We start from the raw sequence: 18738 nt of genomic DNA, 5'->3' as shown, positions 1-18738 counted from the left end.
GTGGAGTATTAAAACATGAATATAAAACTCCCAATCTAACTTGTGTGAACGGCCGTGTGTGAGTGTGCAGTTGGTAAATCTCCAGCAGTTGATAACTCCAGTTGTGACACTCACAAAGGAGAACACAGAACTGAATTCATCACAATCACAAACAACGCCAGCCTGTCGTTGGCTCGGATAACACAACTTCCAGCTGATTCTTGTCTTCTGTAATGCCAAAAGACAATTATTACACGTAGCCAAAGGGATGCACGGGAGTCATGGTTGCAGTATTGACGTATCTGCTAGGTGAATAGGAAACATGATCTAGTCCTGAACTGTCTAAAGAAAATCCCCACCTGACGCTCATGATCAGTGTGCAACCTCTCCAACAGTCTACAGGGTGGCTTCCTCTATCACGTTCACTAACTGCCTGTAGGAGTCTCCTACAGTAGTTTCCAGGTGTCAGTCCTGTTAGAACCCTCATAGATGGAAATCAGGGTTTCGCGATCCCGCGAAAGCCACTAGTAACTCCTGTCAATCCCACTGCAGTAAGCAGGCTCTCCCAAATCTTTATTGGACTGATCTGTTTTCTCTGCCTTCCTCTATATTTCTACTGTTTGCAGAAAGCGCTTCTCACCACTATGTCTGCTTACTGTATGATGCAACCACTCTGGTGCCTAGCCCAGGAACACAGAGCCAAACACAATAACTGGAGATACCTGTGTGTGTGTTTCTGTGTGTGCGTGCGTGTGTGTGTGCGCGTGTGCGTGTGTGTGTGTTTGTATGCAACAGAGCAAGCAGCATGTGCAGAAGTAAGCCCTAAGGATGTGTCATAGCCTCGTCCAAAAATTGTCTCAGAAACCCTCTGGGTCATGCACCTGCGCTTCTCTGCAGGTCTGATTTTTACAGCCTACTAACCCCTTTTTCCCCACAACACACACACACACACACACACACACACACACACACACACACACACACACACCTCAGTATACCCTCTAGCCCACATACCATAGGCGGAAATCCCAGGGGGGACGGGGGACACACGACCCCCCCAATATATCACTGTAAACATAACTATGTAATTTCAATAACATGAATAATACACAATGAAAGCACTTGTGCTGATTATAAACACTTAATAGCGTGTTTTTAATTAAAACATGTTATGGCAAGGCATTCCCCGAGGGGAACTCCCCCCCCATTCAGCTGAAAATGTGGGGCGGGGAAATATTCTTTAGAAATATTTAACTTTTCACACATTAACAAGTCCAATACAGCAAATGAAAGATAGACATCTTGTTAATCTACCCATCATGTCTGATTTTTAAAATGTCTTACAGCGTAAACACAACATATATTTATGTTAGACCACCACCAAATCAAAAGAAAAACACAGCCATTTTTTCCAGCCAAAGATAGTCACAAAAGCTGAATAAAGATAAAATGAATCACTAACCTTTTGATAATCTTCATCAGATGACACTCATATGACATGTTAAACAATACATTTATGTTTTGTTCGATAATATGCATATTTATATCCACAAATCCACATATCCACAAATATCCACAAACTATCCTCAGTTTACATTGACGCCATGTTCAGAAATGCCTCCAAAATATCCGGAGGAATTATAGATAGCTTCGCCAGATAACAGAAACACTCATCATAAACTTTGACGAAAGATACATGTTCTACATATAATTAAAGATACACTGGTTGTTAATGCAACCGCTGTGTCAGATTTTTTTTAAACGTTATGAAAAAAGCCTAACATGCAATAATCTGAGACAGCGCTCAGACGTAAATATATATATTTCTCCGCCATGTTGGAGTCAACAGAAATACGAAATTACATCATAAATATTCCCTTACCTTTGATGATCTTTCATCAGAATGCAGTGCAAGGAGTCCTAGTTCCACAATAAATCGTTGTTTTGTTCCATAATTTCCAATACTAGTGTCCAATTAGCTGCATTTGCTAGCACTTTCAGCTCAAGTGCCCAAAAGCTGACGCTGGTCCAGGAGAACTCAGACGAAAACTTCAAAAAGATATATTCCAGGTCGAATAAACTGGTCAAACTAAGTAGAGAATCAATCTTCAGGATGTTATTTTCATATATATCCAATAACGTTCCAACCCGGATCATACGCTTTCATCTGCAGCCAAATGGAACGACGGTGACATCAGACAAATGCGCCACAGGGAAATTGCATTCTGCCAAGAGAGTGACTATTTCCCCTCCCATTCGGTCAAAGTTCACACCAGAGGCTCCATTCCACGTTCTACTGAATGAGCACATCTAGTGGAAGGCGTAGGAAGTGCTAACATATCCATATCTTATTTGGAAGGGAAGGGGCGATGACGTCAAATTTGACTCACATTCAGAATTTCACTTCCTGTTTGGAAGATTGCCTGCCCTATGAGTTCTGTTATACTCACAGACATAATTCAAACCGTTTTAGAAATTTCAGAGTGTTTTCCATCCAATAGTAATAATAATATGCATATATTAGCAATCTAGGACAGAGTAGGATGCAGTTCACTATGCTCACGCAATTCATCCAAAGTGAAAATACTGCCCCCTATCCCCAACAAGTTTTACGTTTCAAAAGATTGCGAAAAGATCCCCGCCCTTTGCCTCACAACGGTTTGATCCACTGCCAGTTCTTTAGCTGGCAAGATAATAGAGTAAACTAAAGCAAACATTGACTATCAAGCTAGCTAGTACCTATTCCATTTATGTGGCGTCGTCAAAGATGGGATCTTTGCTATCGTCAGTTTATTCCAAGATCAGCATGCAGCTGTAGTGCCTCAAAGTCCCTGTGATAAGGTTAGCGATAAACTGAACAGAACTACACCCTCTTCTACCATTGTCTAAAATATATTTAATGGTCTCGTTGCAAAAGCTAAATTGTCGCCAGGGAACTTTTACATTTTTTATTTCACCTTTATTTAACCAGGCACATACTGGACTGATAAGGAACAGTGCTATAACTATTATTAATAGTAGTAGTATTATAATGATTTAAACATTTGAACAAGTTGGGACAACCCTTCAGTTAACTACTGTACCTATCAATTATCCAGTAGTAGTGATTATGGTTCCTCAATATACATTTAACATATTACAACGTAGGCTGTGTTACAGCACTACTTTTGGTGTGGCCCTCAGGAATTGCTCTTGAGAAAATTTCATGTAATTGTCCCCTCCAAAGTTGATATCAGATTTTCGCGCCTGCCACATACAACTCTCCACAAATTCAGCAAACCAGTGAAACCATGGCCCAATATACTCATCCCTTCACATGATCAATACACCAGCCCCAAACCATCATGACATCATGGTTCTCTGTAACCAGCACAGGGTATGAGTCAACTACACTGCAATGCTACCTACTGCTAATCCTGTGAATTAGGAGTTCACACTTTCGCTCTACACAAACGCATTATGTCCAACACACACACTCTCTACACACTCTCTCTCTCTCTCTAGTCTCTCTGTGACAGATGTTCACTAGCCCAGGTGCTACCTGTTTAACCAAACATAACCACGCCCAGAGATGACATCCCGAGGTGAGACCCATCAGCGGCAGGGTTGATGGACACCTGAGTGACAGGTGAGAGAGCCTGGCTCGGCCCCACGTCAGGTGATCAAACACGCTTGCAGTCGACACACTGGAAAGTATTAGCTACATGCTTTCGCTCCCTGTCTGTCAGTCTGTCTCAATAGATGTTTCTCTCTACCCGGATTCTCCCCTGTGTTACAGTTGAAACCCGAAGCTCAATCTGAGATCTGCCAATCCTGTAGAAGTGCTCCTGTAGAATTCCTCTTGGTGAGGCGGAACGGAGAAATTCCTGTGGCTTGCGAGGACATGATTCCCTCTTTTCCCCTTCTCCCTTTCTCTAACTTGATTCTCTCTCTGTCTCTCCGCCTCTCTGTCTCTCTGTCACTCAACCAGTGACCTCCTGTCGACTCTGTTCCAATAGCCTGGTCCCTCCCCGGAACTCCTCTTATTTTGTTCATCACAATGCTACTGTAGTGTCATACTTGGCTAGGCTTTTGGGGATTCTAGGCTTTTGTGCTTTTACTAAGTGCTTACTGTAAGAAATGAATAGCCCTCGGCACTGTGTGGAAGTCTGGGGGAGTGGAGAGGAGTAAAAGAGGGAGGGGGAGCAGTGGACAAGAAAAGCACAGAACCACAACAAACAGCATCTACGTTTAATTGGATGACCTCACTCACTGAGCACACATGTCTGAGAGAAAGAGAGAGAGAGTGAGAGAGAGGGAGAGAGAGAGTAGAGAAAGTGAGCAAAGGCAGGAATTGGAAATAAGGAAGTCAGACAAAGAGGGATAAGAAAGATTTAATGAGAAATGGAGAGAGATAGAGAGAGGAGATTAGGGGAGAAAGGGTAAGGGAGAAGAGAGGGCTATTGTAACGTGGCAGCTAAATCAGATCAACAGGGATTAATTAGCTGGCTAATCTTCTCCAAAACTCCAGCCTTTTGAATTTTTTCCACTCAGGCCTTTTTTTTCCTCTGGTGAGCAACAGGTACTCTCACAGCAAGTGTGAGCGTGGCTCAAAATTGATTTCACAAACCGTGCGCTCTAGGCACTTCTAAAACATCTGTACTGTCTGTGGATCGGAAATCTCTGTCTGCCTGTGCTATCTCCATTTTACACTTCACCTGCTAACATGGAATGGAATGGATAGTGATAATGAGACCCCAGTAAAACACAAGGTAACTTGCCTGTGCCCCTCAACCTGCTCAGGGAGAACTTCCTATCTGACAGATCAAAATGCTGGATCATTTGTCAGTCTGCCAAGTCATTTGGCTTCAAAGTGTCTTGTTGTTGTCATTGTTTGAGCATATTTTACACTTCCCTGTCACACTGAATAACCCTCCCGCTGGTCACAGACGTCAATTCAACGACTATTATACGTTGATTCAACGTGATTTAATTGAAACGACGTGGAAACAGCGTTGATTCAACCTGTGTGTGCCCAATGGCTTCTACTGACAATAATGATGGTTAGGGGATGTGCTCAGGGAGGTCTTTCGAGATGGATATTCCATGACTCTGTCCACCCCGATGTTCATCATTCCAATTAGTTAGAAGCATGTGTTGACCTATTCTCCTATCCCTATGGTAACAGAGGAAACTGAGAGACACCTGTTACCAGTGACGAACCATGGCTATTGGACCTAGGCCTTCAGTGGGTAAAAAAAATCTTCCAGCACGTTGTACCAAACGCAAAACAGAAAAATAACATAGCATCACTTAATGCGCCCAGCTGAATCTAACAAACCTGAGGCTAAGCCACGCTTCATGCTGCCACTCACACAGACATAGCAGCAACAACCACACTGCTTGCACAGCCTAACGCCATCACTTTCCCACTATCACCAAAAGCGACAACAGTGACACATCCAAGGATGCGAGTGTAACAGGCGTGTGATGCTGGTAGGACAGTGTCCGTAATACCAGCACACTCCATGTAGGAGAGAATACTTTTTGTAAAACACAGAGGGCCGATAGAAAGACAGCTGTCACTCACAGCCTGAAGTTAAAGAATAAACAGCACATTCACTCTGACATAAGAAGCAGGTAGGTTCCAATCATAAGGAGACAAAAACACAACCATTAGGCTAAGCATTTCCCAGTCGAAAAGTACAACTATTACGCCAACATCGTCTTCACATTCACATGAAGTTTAAATGCAACAATGTTTCACATAAGTGTATTTAAAACAAATATATGCAACATTGTTGGACAGGTCGTAGAGGCAGACAACAAGCATTAGACAAACCCCAACAGTTGCAAACAAGTGATAGCCTAGTAGCATAGGGAAATCATGTCTAGACGCTAGCTGTGCTATGGGACAGTGGATAAATCTGCTGGAACTGTTAACAAGCATTGCCTGTGGAATGTAGGGATTGTGGTGCTATAACTCCATGCTATCAGCATCCAGGATCCAGACAACCTGTTTTATAATGATCATTTGAAACTTAAGTTCTTGTTGAAAGTTTAATCTTGAAAAGGGCAAAACTAACAAATTAGCAACAACATCCTCTTCGATAACACCTGCTGCAGCCGCTACATGCTTTTAACTAACCTACAACAACGTAGTTACCTAGTTACGTAGTTACGTAGTTACCGTAGTTACCTAGACCGTGGGAAAACTACTGCTCACTATTGCGAGAAGGCAGACATTTCCATATGTTTTTGTAAAAATTGTCCGACCCATTACAAGTCTAAATGTAATTGCTTGATTCCACTGTCACTCCAAAATTCTGCCATAATCAGGGTCAGGTTCGATTAATTTTTAATTAAAGTCATTTTTATCAAGTAAACCAAATTCTAATTCCAATTCCACATTTTCCTAATTGGAAAGCTTTGAAGAGAATTGGAATTTGACTGTAATGTAAATGGAATTGACCCCAACCCTGGCGCTAATACAGTTGAATGGCAGATGCCTTCTATTTAGCTTCTGAGGGCCTAGCCAATGGCTGAATTAGGTAGCTAGATTTGTCTCCCCCGAGACAACCAAAAATAAATCCTGATTGGATTTATGTGTTGTCTAATCCCTTCCCTTTCCATCAGAAACTGAAGAGATTAAATCAGAATGTTGTTGAAAATAAAATATAAGGGGCCTCATATGAGTGGCGCAGCGGTCTAAGGCACTCAATTGCAGTGGTTGAGGTGTCACTACAGACCCAGGTTCGATCCCAGGCTGTGTCTCAGCCGACCGGGAGACCAATGAGGCGGCGCTCAATTGGCCCAGCGTCGTCTGGGTTAGGGGAGGTTTTGGCCGGCCGGGATGTCCCATCGTGCTCTAGCAACTCCTTGTGGCGGGCCGGGCCGGGCGCATGCACGTCTTCCTCAGTTGTACGGTGTTTCCTCCGACACATTGGTGCTTCCGGATTAAGCAGGGTTGTGTTTCGGAGGACGCACGGCTCTCAACTTTTGCAAATGAATTAAAAATAAAAAGCTGGAATTTCTTGAGTCAATAAGTATTCCACCCCTTTGTTATGTCAAGCCTAGATAAGTTAAAGAGTAAAATTTTGCTTAAAAAGTCACAATCATATGGAACTGTTTTTAGGTGGACATACCATGGATAATTTAGCTACCTGATTTTGAATTTTAGGACCCTTGTAGGTATCAAAAGAATATTGGATTAAATGTTGAATTTGGCCGTTACTACTATAGCCCATAGAAAAAATATTGTCATACGTTCATAAATGTCAAAACAGACAGTCAAAAAATAATATCTAGCAGATATTTCAGTTTTTTTGGACACATATTTAGCCCCCTTTTTGGGGGGGGGGAGGGGACGACAAAACTACCTCCATACTTCCATTCATTTTTATAACCGGTACCAGTTGCCTTCAGATGAGTCCCATGACACTTGTGGAGGCAGTAGAGCAAAACAGAGAATCTCCCCTTTCAATAGCGGGGTCATATTAGTGTGTAGCCCAAACGATACGGACACTACCGACAGAGGTTCGTGAGAGTCTCATCTTTCCAGAAGGTGATTGACACGCTACAAACGTTTTCGTGAGAAGACCAAATTTTGGGATGTCTCATGGTCTGACAAACACGGCTGTAGCTCACCGACCTTCCACCGCAGATGCGGAAGGCTGACGTTGGCAGATGCGTTGGACTGAGACGGTGGTCAAATCTCTAGCTTAAACTGACAGATTTTGATGAGGATTTTTAAAATTATGTTACTTAGATTGATGCACGGGCGAGTCATTCGACTCTTACTAACCTGATTTTTTAATGACTACCTCATCTCTGTACACCACACATACAGAAAATTGTTAGGTCCCTCAGCTGAGCAGTGAATTTCAAACACAGATTCAACCACAAAGCAGGTAGATGGGTAAAAAAATAACAATAGTCACTACAAAGATACAAATGTCCTTCATAAACTCAATTGCCAGAAAGGGATTTCACCATGAGGCCAATGGTGACTTTGAAATTGTTACAGAGTTTAATGGCTGTGATTGGAGAAAACTGAGGATGGATCAACAACATTGCAGTTACTCCACAACACTAACCTAATTGACAGAGTGAAATGAAAAAACCCTGTATAGATAAGAAATATTCCAAAACATGCATCCTGCTTGCAACAAGTAATACTGCAAAATATATGGCAAAGCAATTAACTTTTTGTCCTGAATACAAAGTGTTATGTTTGGTGCAAATCCAATACAACATATTACTGAGTACCACTCTCCATATTTTCAAGGAAAGTGGTGGCTGCATCATGATATCGGTATGCTTGTAATCGTTAAGGACTGGGGAGTGTTTCAGGATAAAAATGTAACGTATTGGAGGCAGAATCCTAGAGGAAAACCTGGTTCAGTCTGCTTTCTACCAGTCATTGGGAGATTAATTCACCTTTCAGCAGGACAATAACCTAAAACACAAGGCCAAATCTACACTTGAGTTCACAGAAGGTTGCTGAGGGGAGAACGGCTAATAATAATGGCCAGAATGTAGTGAATGGAATGGCATCAAACACCTGGAAACAATGTGTTTGATGCATTGAGTCCGCTCCAGTCATTACCACAAGCCCGTTCTCCCCAAATAAGGTACCGCCAACCTCCTGTGCTGAAGACAGTGAATGTTCCTGAGTGGCCCGAGCTACAGTTTTGACTTATCGAACCAGTTAAAAGTTTGGACACACCTACTCATTCAAGGGTATTTCTTTATTTTCAAAAATGTTCTACATTGTAGAATAATAGTGAAGACATCCAAACAGTGAAATAACCACAAAAGTGTTAAACAAATCAAAATATATTTCATATTTTAGAATCTTCAAAGTAGCCACCCTATGCCTTGATGACAGCTTTGCCAACTCTTGGCATTCTCTCAACCAGCTTCACCTGGAATGCTTTTCAAAGAGTCTTGAAGGATTTCCCATATATGCTGAGCACTTGTTAGCTGCTTTTCCTTCACTCCGCAGTACAACTCAACCCAAACCATCTAAAATGAGTTGAGGTCGGATGATTGTGGAGGCCAGGGCATCTGATGCAGCACTCCATTACTCTCCTTCTTGGACAAATAGCCCTTACACAGCCTTGATGTGTGTTGGGTCATTGTCCTGTTGAAAAACAAATGATAGTCCCACTAAGTGCAAACCAGATGGGATGGCAAATCGCTGCAGAATGCTGTGGTAGCCATGCTGGTTAAGTGTGCCTTGAATTCTAAATATATCACAGACAGTGTCAATAGACAAGCACCCCCACACCTCCTCCTCCATGTTTCAACGTGAGATCCACAAGCGTGGAGAGCATCCGTTCACCTACTCTGTGTCTCACAAAGACACGGCAGTTGGAACCAAAAATCTAAAACTAGGACTCATCAAACCAAAGGACATATTTCCACCAGTCTAATGTCCATCACTCGTGTTTCTTGGCCCAAGCAAGTCCCTTCTTTTTATTGGTGTCCTTTAGTAGTGGTTTCTTTGCATAAATTTGACCATGAAGGCCTGATTCACACAGTCTCCTCTGAACAGTTGATGTTGAGATGTTTCTGTTACTTGAACTCTATGAAGCATTTATTTGGACTGCAATTTCTGAGGCTGGTAACTCTAATGAACTTATCCTTTCAACAGAGGTAACTCTGAGTTTTCCTTTCCTGTGGCGGTCCTCATGAGAGCCAGTTTCATCATAGCTCTTGATTGTATTTGCGACTGCACTTGATGACACAAATTTTACGCATTGACTGACCTTCATGTTTTCAAGTAATGATGGACTGTTGTTTCTCTTTGCTTGTTTTAGCTGTTCTTAACATAATATGGATTTGCTTTTTACCAAATAGGGCTATCTTCTGTATACCACCTCTTCCGTTTCACAACACAACTGATTGGCTTATACGCATTAAGAAGGAAAGAAATTCCACAAATTCCTTTTTAACAAGGCACACCTGTTGATTGAAATACATTCCAGGCGACTACTTTATGCATGGTTGAAAAAATGTCAAGAGTGTGTAAAGCTGTCATCAAGGCAATGGCTGGCTACTTTGAAGAATCTCAAATATAAAATATACATTTTTGGGGGGTTACTACATGATTCCATGTGTTATTTCATAGTTTTGATGTCTTCACTATTATTATACAATGTACATTTTTTTACAAACATTTCAGAAAATCCCTTGAATGAGTAGATGTGTCAATGGTGAGCGTACTGGGAGCAGAGTCAGGTGCAGGAAAGCAGAGAGTTGTGAATAGGCGCACACTTTATTGGAGAAACCAACAGACGGACGCCACTGCATCGAAACCTACAGCCAATTGGCAAAAGTGCAAATACGCAAACAGTCACAATATTAAGTACAAACAAATAAACATACCTCGTGAAAAAAAACACAGAATAAACGCATACCAGTATAGCGCGTCAAAATAGACACGTAACACAAAACAATCTCACACAAAGACATGAGGGGGAACAGAGGAATAAATACATGTAGTGTGATTGGGGAATGAAAACCAGGTGTACAGGGAACAAGACAAAACAAATGGATAAATGAAAAATGGAGCAGCGATGGCTAGAAAGCCGGTGACGTCGACCGCCGAACACTGCCCAAACAAGGAGAGGAGCCGACTTCGGCGGAAGTCGTGACAAGATGAGTTAAACTTTTGACTGGTACTGTAACTCTATTTGAAAATATATGGCAAGACCTGAAAATGATTGTCCAGCAATGATCAACAACCAATTTGACAGAGCTTGAAGCATTTTGATGGTGTGGAAAGCTCTTAGAGTTTAACTCAGAAAAAGTCACAGCTGTTGATAGCCTCCCGGGTGGCGCAGTGGTTAAGGGCACTGTACTGCAGCGCCCAGGCTCTGTCGTAACCGGCCGCGACCGGGAGGTCTGTGGGGCGACGCACAATTGGCTTAGCGTCGTCCGGGTTAGGGAAGGTTTGGCCGGTAGGGATATCCGTGTCTCATCACGCACCAGTGACTCCTGTGGCGGGCCGGGCACAGTGCGCGCTAACCAAGTTTGCCAGGTGCGCTGTGTTTCCTCCGACACAGTGGTACGGCTGGATTCTGGGTTGGATGCGCGCTGTGTTAAGAAGCAGTGCGGCTTGGTTGGGTTGTGTATCGGAGGACGCATGACCTTCAACCCTCGTCTCTCCTGAGCCCGTACGGAAGTTGTAGCAATGAGACAAGATAGTAGCTACTAACAATTGGATACCACGAAATTGGGGAGAAAAGGGGGTAAAATTCAACAATGAAAAAAAGTCACAGCTGTAATCAATGCCAAAAGTGCTTCCTCAAAGTATTGACTGTGAATACTTATATAAATGAGATATTTTTTTTTTTTAATTCTCAATCAATTTGACACAATTTCAAAAAGCATGTTTTCAAACTGTTAAGCATTTTTCTTTTCATCATTTGTCCCCCAAATAATATACTTTCCCTCATATTTTGCATAGTTTGTGTGACAAAAAAATATTGAATCTATGTTGAATTCAGGCTGTAACATAACCAAATGTGGAATAAGTCAAGGAGTATGAATACTTTCTGAAGGAATTATAGCCAATTTTGACTTTCGAGAGGAAATCCTTCACCTCTGCCTCCGGGACAAGATTCATCCCAATAAAAGTCAAACTGCTAATACGTGGAAGCTATAGTGACACCTAGATGCATATGGAGCGAGATTGACAGAAACTTTATGAGAAAGTCAACCTTTTCCTCCTTGCCCCTTCTCCCTGCGAGGTTGGAGTTGAAATCCGGGCCATCATGGAGTTGCTACTGGCGCCAATTAGAATACCCTTTTGGCACTGTGACGTCCCATTATCAATCAAAGCAGTTTTTTCTTCATATTTCTTTGGTTTGGTGATTGATACTAATCATATGGCTTATGATCTAATATTCGTCATCTTATTTTAATTGTAGAGCAAAGCTACTTCAGTGTGCGCCAATGAGGTAAGCGCATATTCCATGACTCCTGCGCTCAAAAGGCTACATCACATTTTCCTTCCAGACCAGAAACGATGAAAGACCTAGTTTCACAGCCCAAATTCATTATTATTGCTCACTTTGACTGGTATGTTCATTTCCCATCTGCAAACTGTTAAGCATTTTTCTTTTAACCATTTGTCCCCAAAATAATATACTTTCCCTCATATTTTGCATAGTTTGTTAATGCCACACAAACCAGAAGATTTGCTGAAATGAGTCTCTCTCACAAACACTTTTCCCTGCAATGCAACGTGGTAATTATGATATATGTCCCAGCAGCAGCTCAATTAGAAGCTATTGGTTTCTTGACGTGATATAAAACAAACAAAGAAAAACAATTGCGGATTGGGAACTGGATATATTATATTTATGGGGTAAAGAATTAATTGATTATCGATTAGGCTATTAGCCCAGCTCCACATATCTCAGACATAAATCAATTAATAAAGTGCTACCTCATTAGTGAAAAACTGAAACCATGCATCTGCTCTGAAAATATAAATGAAAAGGGTGATTTTACCTGTTGATCCAGTACTTGATGCACAGAAGGTGGCGAAAAGCACTAAGAGAGTCCGTGCTGTGGTGGATGCCATAGTGAGTATAGTGCTCTAGTCCCGCGGTGCTGCGCAACAGAGGGAAAGAGGAGGGAGAGGGAAGGCTGGCTGGACTGGGAGCACCTTCAGTGGGGACAGTAATAACCGGATGCATCTGGTTTTCAGGGGAAATCATAGAGTAAGATAGAGTACTCATCTTTGTATCTGTGCCATTATAGTGTCTGTGACAGTATGGGCAGTGCCATTGAGGCAATCTCCATTTCGAAATAGCACATTTTCTTCTTCACGAAGCTGATCCCTCCTGATGAACCCGTTGGACATGACTCCATCAGGGTCGCCAAATGAAGTTGGAAGTACTACATTAAAATGGCAGAAGCCTCTAATGGCGCTGCCAATGTTAATACAGCCTTTTGGCCACTAGATGCCGCTATCATTCTCTATAGGGGAAATGGAAGTGAGCCTGTGACATGACTTCCGCTTTTGGATGTTAACCAGTATTCCCAGAGATACTTCAGAGGAGATAAGAATCTCAGTGGCCAATGAATGGGGAAACGTATAATGCCCCACCCAGCAGCCTGTCGACCAATCGCATTCACATTGTCAGGCTGAGTCACGCCGTTGCTAAACTAATCATCAAACAATCCCTTCTAAAGGTCAGGATATGAGTCGAGAAACCTGCATATTTTCCTCAAAGTACTTAATATCGCAAGCTTCTTGTTCACGTAAATCATGCTCATGTTGGGTTTTTCTGCTAGTGCACAAATGACTGTCATTGACTCCTTGAATGAGAGATCTCCTTGTTGGAGTGTATCCAGAATGCACCACATGGCCCATTGACGGGCAACGCACACAGTGGGCATTAATATGATTCCAATGGAGTTTCCCCATCTCCTCAAAAGTATCTCTGGTATTTCTGAGTTAACGAGGCGATACACCTTCTTAACTCCTTCGCCACATTTACTGGATTGGTTGAACAGTACAGAAAATAACCTCCCCCCGACAGTTAAAAACGGAAATGCCGCTCAGATGTTTCTTTTACGCCTGATACGTTAGATTAAATGGGAGCGGTGGGACAGACAGACCATTGGCGCTCTGTTCCCCCTACTGTACATCTGTTTTCCACTTTTTCACCGAGATGGAGGAATAGGACTAACCTCAAATTTGCATGATTCCGGAGTTAGAGTCTATAGCAAGGGAATTTAGGCCAAAATCAGTTTTCAAAATTGTATCCTACCCTTTGGCAGACATTAAAAAAAAACGCCTAACTGTCAAACGCTGTGTGATTCTATGTCTAAATTCTCAGTCAACCTGTCTTTTTGAAGGAATAAAATATGTGCATGTACTAGAGTAGGAACCAACGTTTTTTATTAGTGTTATCCAGGAGACAATTATTATTGGGGAACATGTAGAATGTATCAAATCAAACATTATATATAGGGCTATACTTGCACCCCCTTTTGATTTACATTTGGTTGAGTTGTCAACTAGCGTGAGTTAAACGTGAAATCAACAACAAAAAAATCACCATGTCATTGGATTTAGGTGAAATAAATATGGAATTCTCTTACGTTGTTTACTTTTTCAAATCCAATCAGTTTTCCACATTGATTGAATGTCATCACATTGACTTTTTTGGTTGAAATGATGTGGAAACATCATTGATTCAACCAGTTTTTGTCAAGTGGGTTGCTACTGTTGAGATGACTACTTTCCTGAAGGTTTGCGCCTTGCCTCCAATAACCATAGCCTGAAAGGGCAATTCCGCTACTTTTCAACCTCCAAGTCTTTATCTCCAGCACCAAACCTGTGTCTACATATGTTAAAACAGAGCGTTTCTATGATCTGTAGTTAAAAATGTTTGACAAAAGGTTAAAAAAAATGCTTCTCTGTGATATCACAGGGTAGGATTAAAAGTAAGAACCATTTTGATTTTCAAAACCTCCCTAGCCAGAGGGAGGGTATTCTCTTAGTCCCCACATCACCGCAAATCTCATAGTGTTTAAAAAAAACACTGTTTATTTTAAAGAAAGTCAACTTCTGATGATGTCATCAGGTAGAACTTTTTAACTTTATATACATATGCATATCTTTTTCTCACATCTGTAGACACGGGTATTGTGCTGGATATTTTTTTTTTAAATGAGGTTGCAAACTGGTGGTTACTGCAATGAGGATCTAAGCCTTGGTAAAAGGATAAGTCATTGGCGATTGTTTGTAAAATCGGCAATGACTTTACCCCTCCGAAACAGCGTAGAGGTAATAAATAAAACTCTTCAAAGTAGTATAGACTGGCCTATCTCGTAACATCTGCCGTTTGACTTCTGGGCCCACAGGGCTATGCTTGGGTTTTTGGTTCTCAGTTTAAATGGTTTTATTGTTCCCTCGGTGAAGGACAGGCATTCGTCCCGGTGTTACGTTCTCCAGAAGGCCAGAAGAAGTTATGCAAGACACGGTCATACGTCTTGTTGACCTCAAGATGGCCTGCCATACTACCATCTGGGCCAATCGTTTTACTCAGGAGTGAAGCGAGAACAACATTTCCTCATTAGAACACCATCTCTGTCAAAGTCACCCACAAAAACTTCATCAAACTCCTCATATGGACATACACTACATGACCAAAAGTATGCAGACACCTGCTCATCAAACATCTCATTCCAAAATCATGGGCATTGATATTGTGTTGGTCCCCTTTTTGCTTCAATAACAGGCTTTCCACTAGATGTTGGAACATTGCTGCACAGACTTAATTCCATTCAGCCACAACAGAATTAGTGAGGTTGGGCACTGATGTTAGGCGATTAGGCCTGGCTCACAGTCGCCATAGTGAGGTCAGGGCAGGCCCGTCAAGTTCTTCCACATGGATCTTGACAAACCAAAATATTTTGGTTTGGACCTTGCCTTGTGCACGGGGGCATTGTCATGCTGAAACAGGAAAGGGCCTTCACCAAACTGTTGCCACAAAGTTGTAAGCACAAAAATGTCTAGAATGTGGTTGTATGCTGTAGTGTTTCCTTTACTGGAAGTAAGAGGCCTAACCCAAACCATGAAAAACAGCCCCAGATCATTATTCCTCCTCCACCAAACTTTACAGTTGGCACTATGCATTTGGGCAAGTAGCATTCTATTAAAAAACTCGCATTTTGTCAGTGTTTTTTATGGGGCAGGGCAACTCTAACCAAAATCTCCAATCTTGTCTCATTGATTCGACTCCAGTTTAGTTGACTCCTGACTCCAATTAGCTTTTGGAGAAGTCATTAGCCTAGGGGTTCACATACTATTTCCAACCTACACTGAGAATCTTTAAACGATGTATTCAATATAGACAAGAAAAATAAAAAAATGTGTGTGTTATTAGTTTATGAACACTGAGTTTGTCTATTGTTGTGATCAGATAACATTTTATGTCAAATCTATGCAGAAATCCAGGTAATTCCAAAGGGTTCACATACTTTTTCTTGCCACTGTAGAACATGTATTGGCACACGCTGGGAACACGCTAGGGTACTTTTCTGATAACCCATCAGGTTCCTCTACTCTTGGTTCCTTACAAACGACAGGATTTGGCACAACCTTCCCTCCAGCCAAATCGTTCCCCAAATGAATTAGACCCCCTTCACCGGTAGGCTAGGCCTCACTCCAACAACAACGGAACCAGAAATAAGATCAGACTTGAGTTCCAATTATACAAAGGAAATTCCATGCAACCCATCTTCACCCTCGTATTAACAGAGTGTAACCATTTGCTGAACTGTCAGAAAAAGGCTAAACACCCTCCAAAATGAAGGATGGGCTGCCCCAGTATCTCACAGTGTCTTCACCGTCTCCTTAACAGAATCGCCACTATGCAGAGACACAAACCTGTCTGAAACAAAGGGTTCATACACATCTGATCCAAAATCTTGTTTAGAAGATACACCAGTCCCAACCAGAGACTTAATTGGCTGGAGTGCTTCCACAAGAAGAAGACATCTCTGGATTGCTTTTTGCGTAGGGATAACTACTGGGTGCTTTGCTTGTGACAGTAGTTTTATGGAACAACACAAGCTCATCTGCAAGGACTGCTTCTTTCTCAAGAGTGAGATCTTTGTTGCTCATGAATGCAGGTGGCAACTATTTCATTTAAGGCAATTGTTGAACTGCTCAAGAAATATGAGTCTCTTTAAATCCTCAAGGTTCTTGACCTTCTGAGAACTACACCACTGATCAAAAAGACACGCTTGTTCCCTTATGAACCCAACATGGCTTTGTGATTCTGTATTTTGTCACTTACAGAACTGCTGTCTGTATGCCTCTGGGATCAACTCGTAAGCCAGAAGGATAGCAGCTTTATTAACAGTGTCATAATCTGAACTCTGGTCAAGCAATAAAGCGATGTACACTTTCTGAGCTTTTCCCACAACAACACTTTGGATGAGCCGTGACCAAATATCTTGCTGCCATTTTGGGAATCTGGCAATCTGCTCAAACAGATAAAAATATACATCCACCTCCTAGACCAAGATCAAACATATACAGTATACATGGGCTGTTTCGACCAAGATCAAACCCTTTTGAGGGTATAGGATGGCCTGACTGGTTTCAAAGTACTTTCCGATCTATCTCCCTTTGTTGTGCTTTAGAGAATAAGATAATTTGATAGTACGTACAACCGGCCTCACAACCACAGACCACGTGTAACCATGCCAGCCCAGGACCTCCACATCCGGCTTCGTCACCTGTGGGATTGTCTGAGACCAGCAATCCAGACAGCTGATGAAACTAACAAGTATTTATGTCTGTAATAAGGCCATTTTGAGGGGAAAAAACTCATTCTGAACTCATTCTGATTGGCTGGGACTGGCTCCCAAGTGGGTGGGCCTATGCCCTCCCTGGCCCACACATGGCCGTGCACCTGCCCAGTCATGTAAAATCAATAGATTAGGGCCTAATGAATTCACTTCATTTGACTGATTTCCTTATATGAACTAGTACTCAGTAAAATCTTGCATGTTGCGTTTTGATATTTTTGTTCAGTATATCAGTATCTGATAGCTATATGGGGCATCAGATAGCCTAGTGGTTAGAGCGTTGGACTAGTAACTGAAAGGTAGCAAGATGGAATCCCCAAGCTGACAAGGTAAAAATCTGTCATTCTGCCCCTCAACAAGGCAGTTAACCCACTGTTCCTAGGCCGTCATTGAAAATAAGAATTTGTTCTTAACTGACTTGCCTAGTTAAATGAAGATTAAATTAAAAAAAATATGCAATACAGGGCCAGCCTTAGCACATTTTAGTGGCCCCCCTCTTGACATGGAGAGAAAACAAGTACATTTTAAAGTTAATTTCCTGCAATTGTACATATTTTGCCATGAGGCGTAGAAAAAATGTTGCTGTTTTAAAGCAAGTTTTCTGCAATTCTACGCATTTTGCCATGAGGTGGATAGAAAATATTGCAATTATATAATTAATTTCATGCAATTCTACTCATTTTGCCATGGGTTGGAGATAACATTTTATAACAAAATGTCATGTGATTCTACACATTTTTAAACATTTAGCAGTTTTACTGAACATTTCCTGAAAATATACACATTTTGACATGGCGTGGAGAGGCATTTTATTAGTTTTATAGCTCATTTCCTTCAATTCTACACATTTTGCCATGTCATGTTAATATGATATCTGAGTGAGAGTGACTAACAAAAGCAATGGGGGTCTCCTAGAGATCAGGGCCCCTGGGCACGTGTTCTGCGTGCCCAGTCGGTAATTCGACCATGATTACTGCAAGTTTAGATCACTGGCTAGACTAACTTACCAAACTAAAAAATGATAGCTGACATGGGCTAATTGAGTGACCATGTCAGTGACTGACATAACAGAATAAAAAAACTGCTTATGCACAACCAGATTTCGAAATTGCATCTTGTGTATTCTAATATTCTAACTCTCCACAGTAAGTTGAGAACCAGACTGAGAGTTATGTTACTAATGGTTTGTTTACATTTCTATGGTTGTGGCTTGATGGAGTAGGTCTAACGCTCCATCTAGTTGTCACATCAAGGACAACAGTTGTTCACAGCAGTAGTATGTTAGCTAAGCCTAACTCTTACCCCTTTCCTAACCTTAACCTCATTCTCCTAACCTGCCACGTTAATTATCCTAACCTGCTACATTAATTATTCTAACCTGCTATGTAAACAAACCATCAGTAGCACCAACAACAGCCCTGGACACAGACT

The 18738-nt window shown here is 41.7% G+C and overlaps 1 protein-coding gene across 1 annotated transcript in view; it reads right to left on the bottom strand.

The window, feature by feature from the left end:
* Positions 1–12638, bottom strand: part of LOC112232950 (fibronectin type III domain-containing protein 1-like) — an 80628-nt gene extending 67990 nt beyond the window's left edge. The window contains exon 1 of the mRNA XM_042322700.1: positions 12484–12638. Coding sequence (XP_042178634.1) covers positions 12484–12556 — 73 coding nt within the window. The 5' untranslated portion in view covers positions 12557–12638. The remainder of the gene's footprint in view (positions 1–12483) is intronic.
* Between the last annotated feature and the right edge of the window lie 6100 nt (positions 12639–18738).

This window comes from Oncorhynchus tshawytscha, linkage group LG05 (genome assembly GCF_018296145.1).
Source record: "Oncorhynchus tshawytscha isolate Ot180627B linkage group LG05, Otsh_v2.0, whole genome shotgun sequence".
Lineage (NCBI taxonomy): Eukaryota > Metazoa > Chordata > Actinopteri > Salmoniformes > Salmonidae > Oncorhynchus > Oncorhynchus tshawytscha.
The sequence above is the reverse complement of the archived record's forward strand: the minus strand, read 5'-3'. Positions and strand labels throughout refer to the sequence as shown.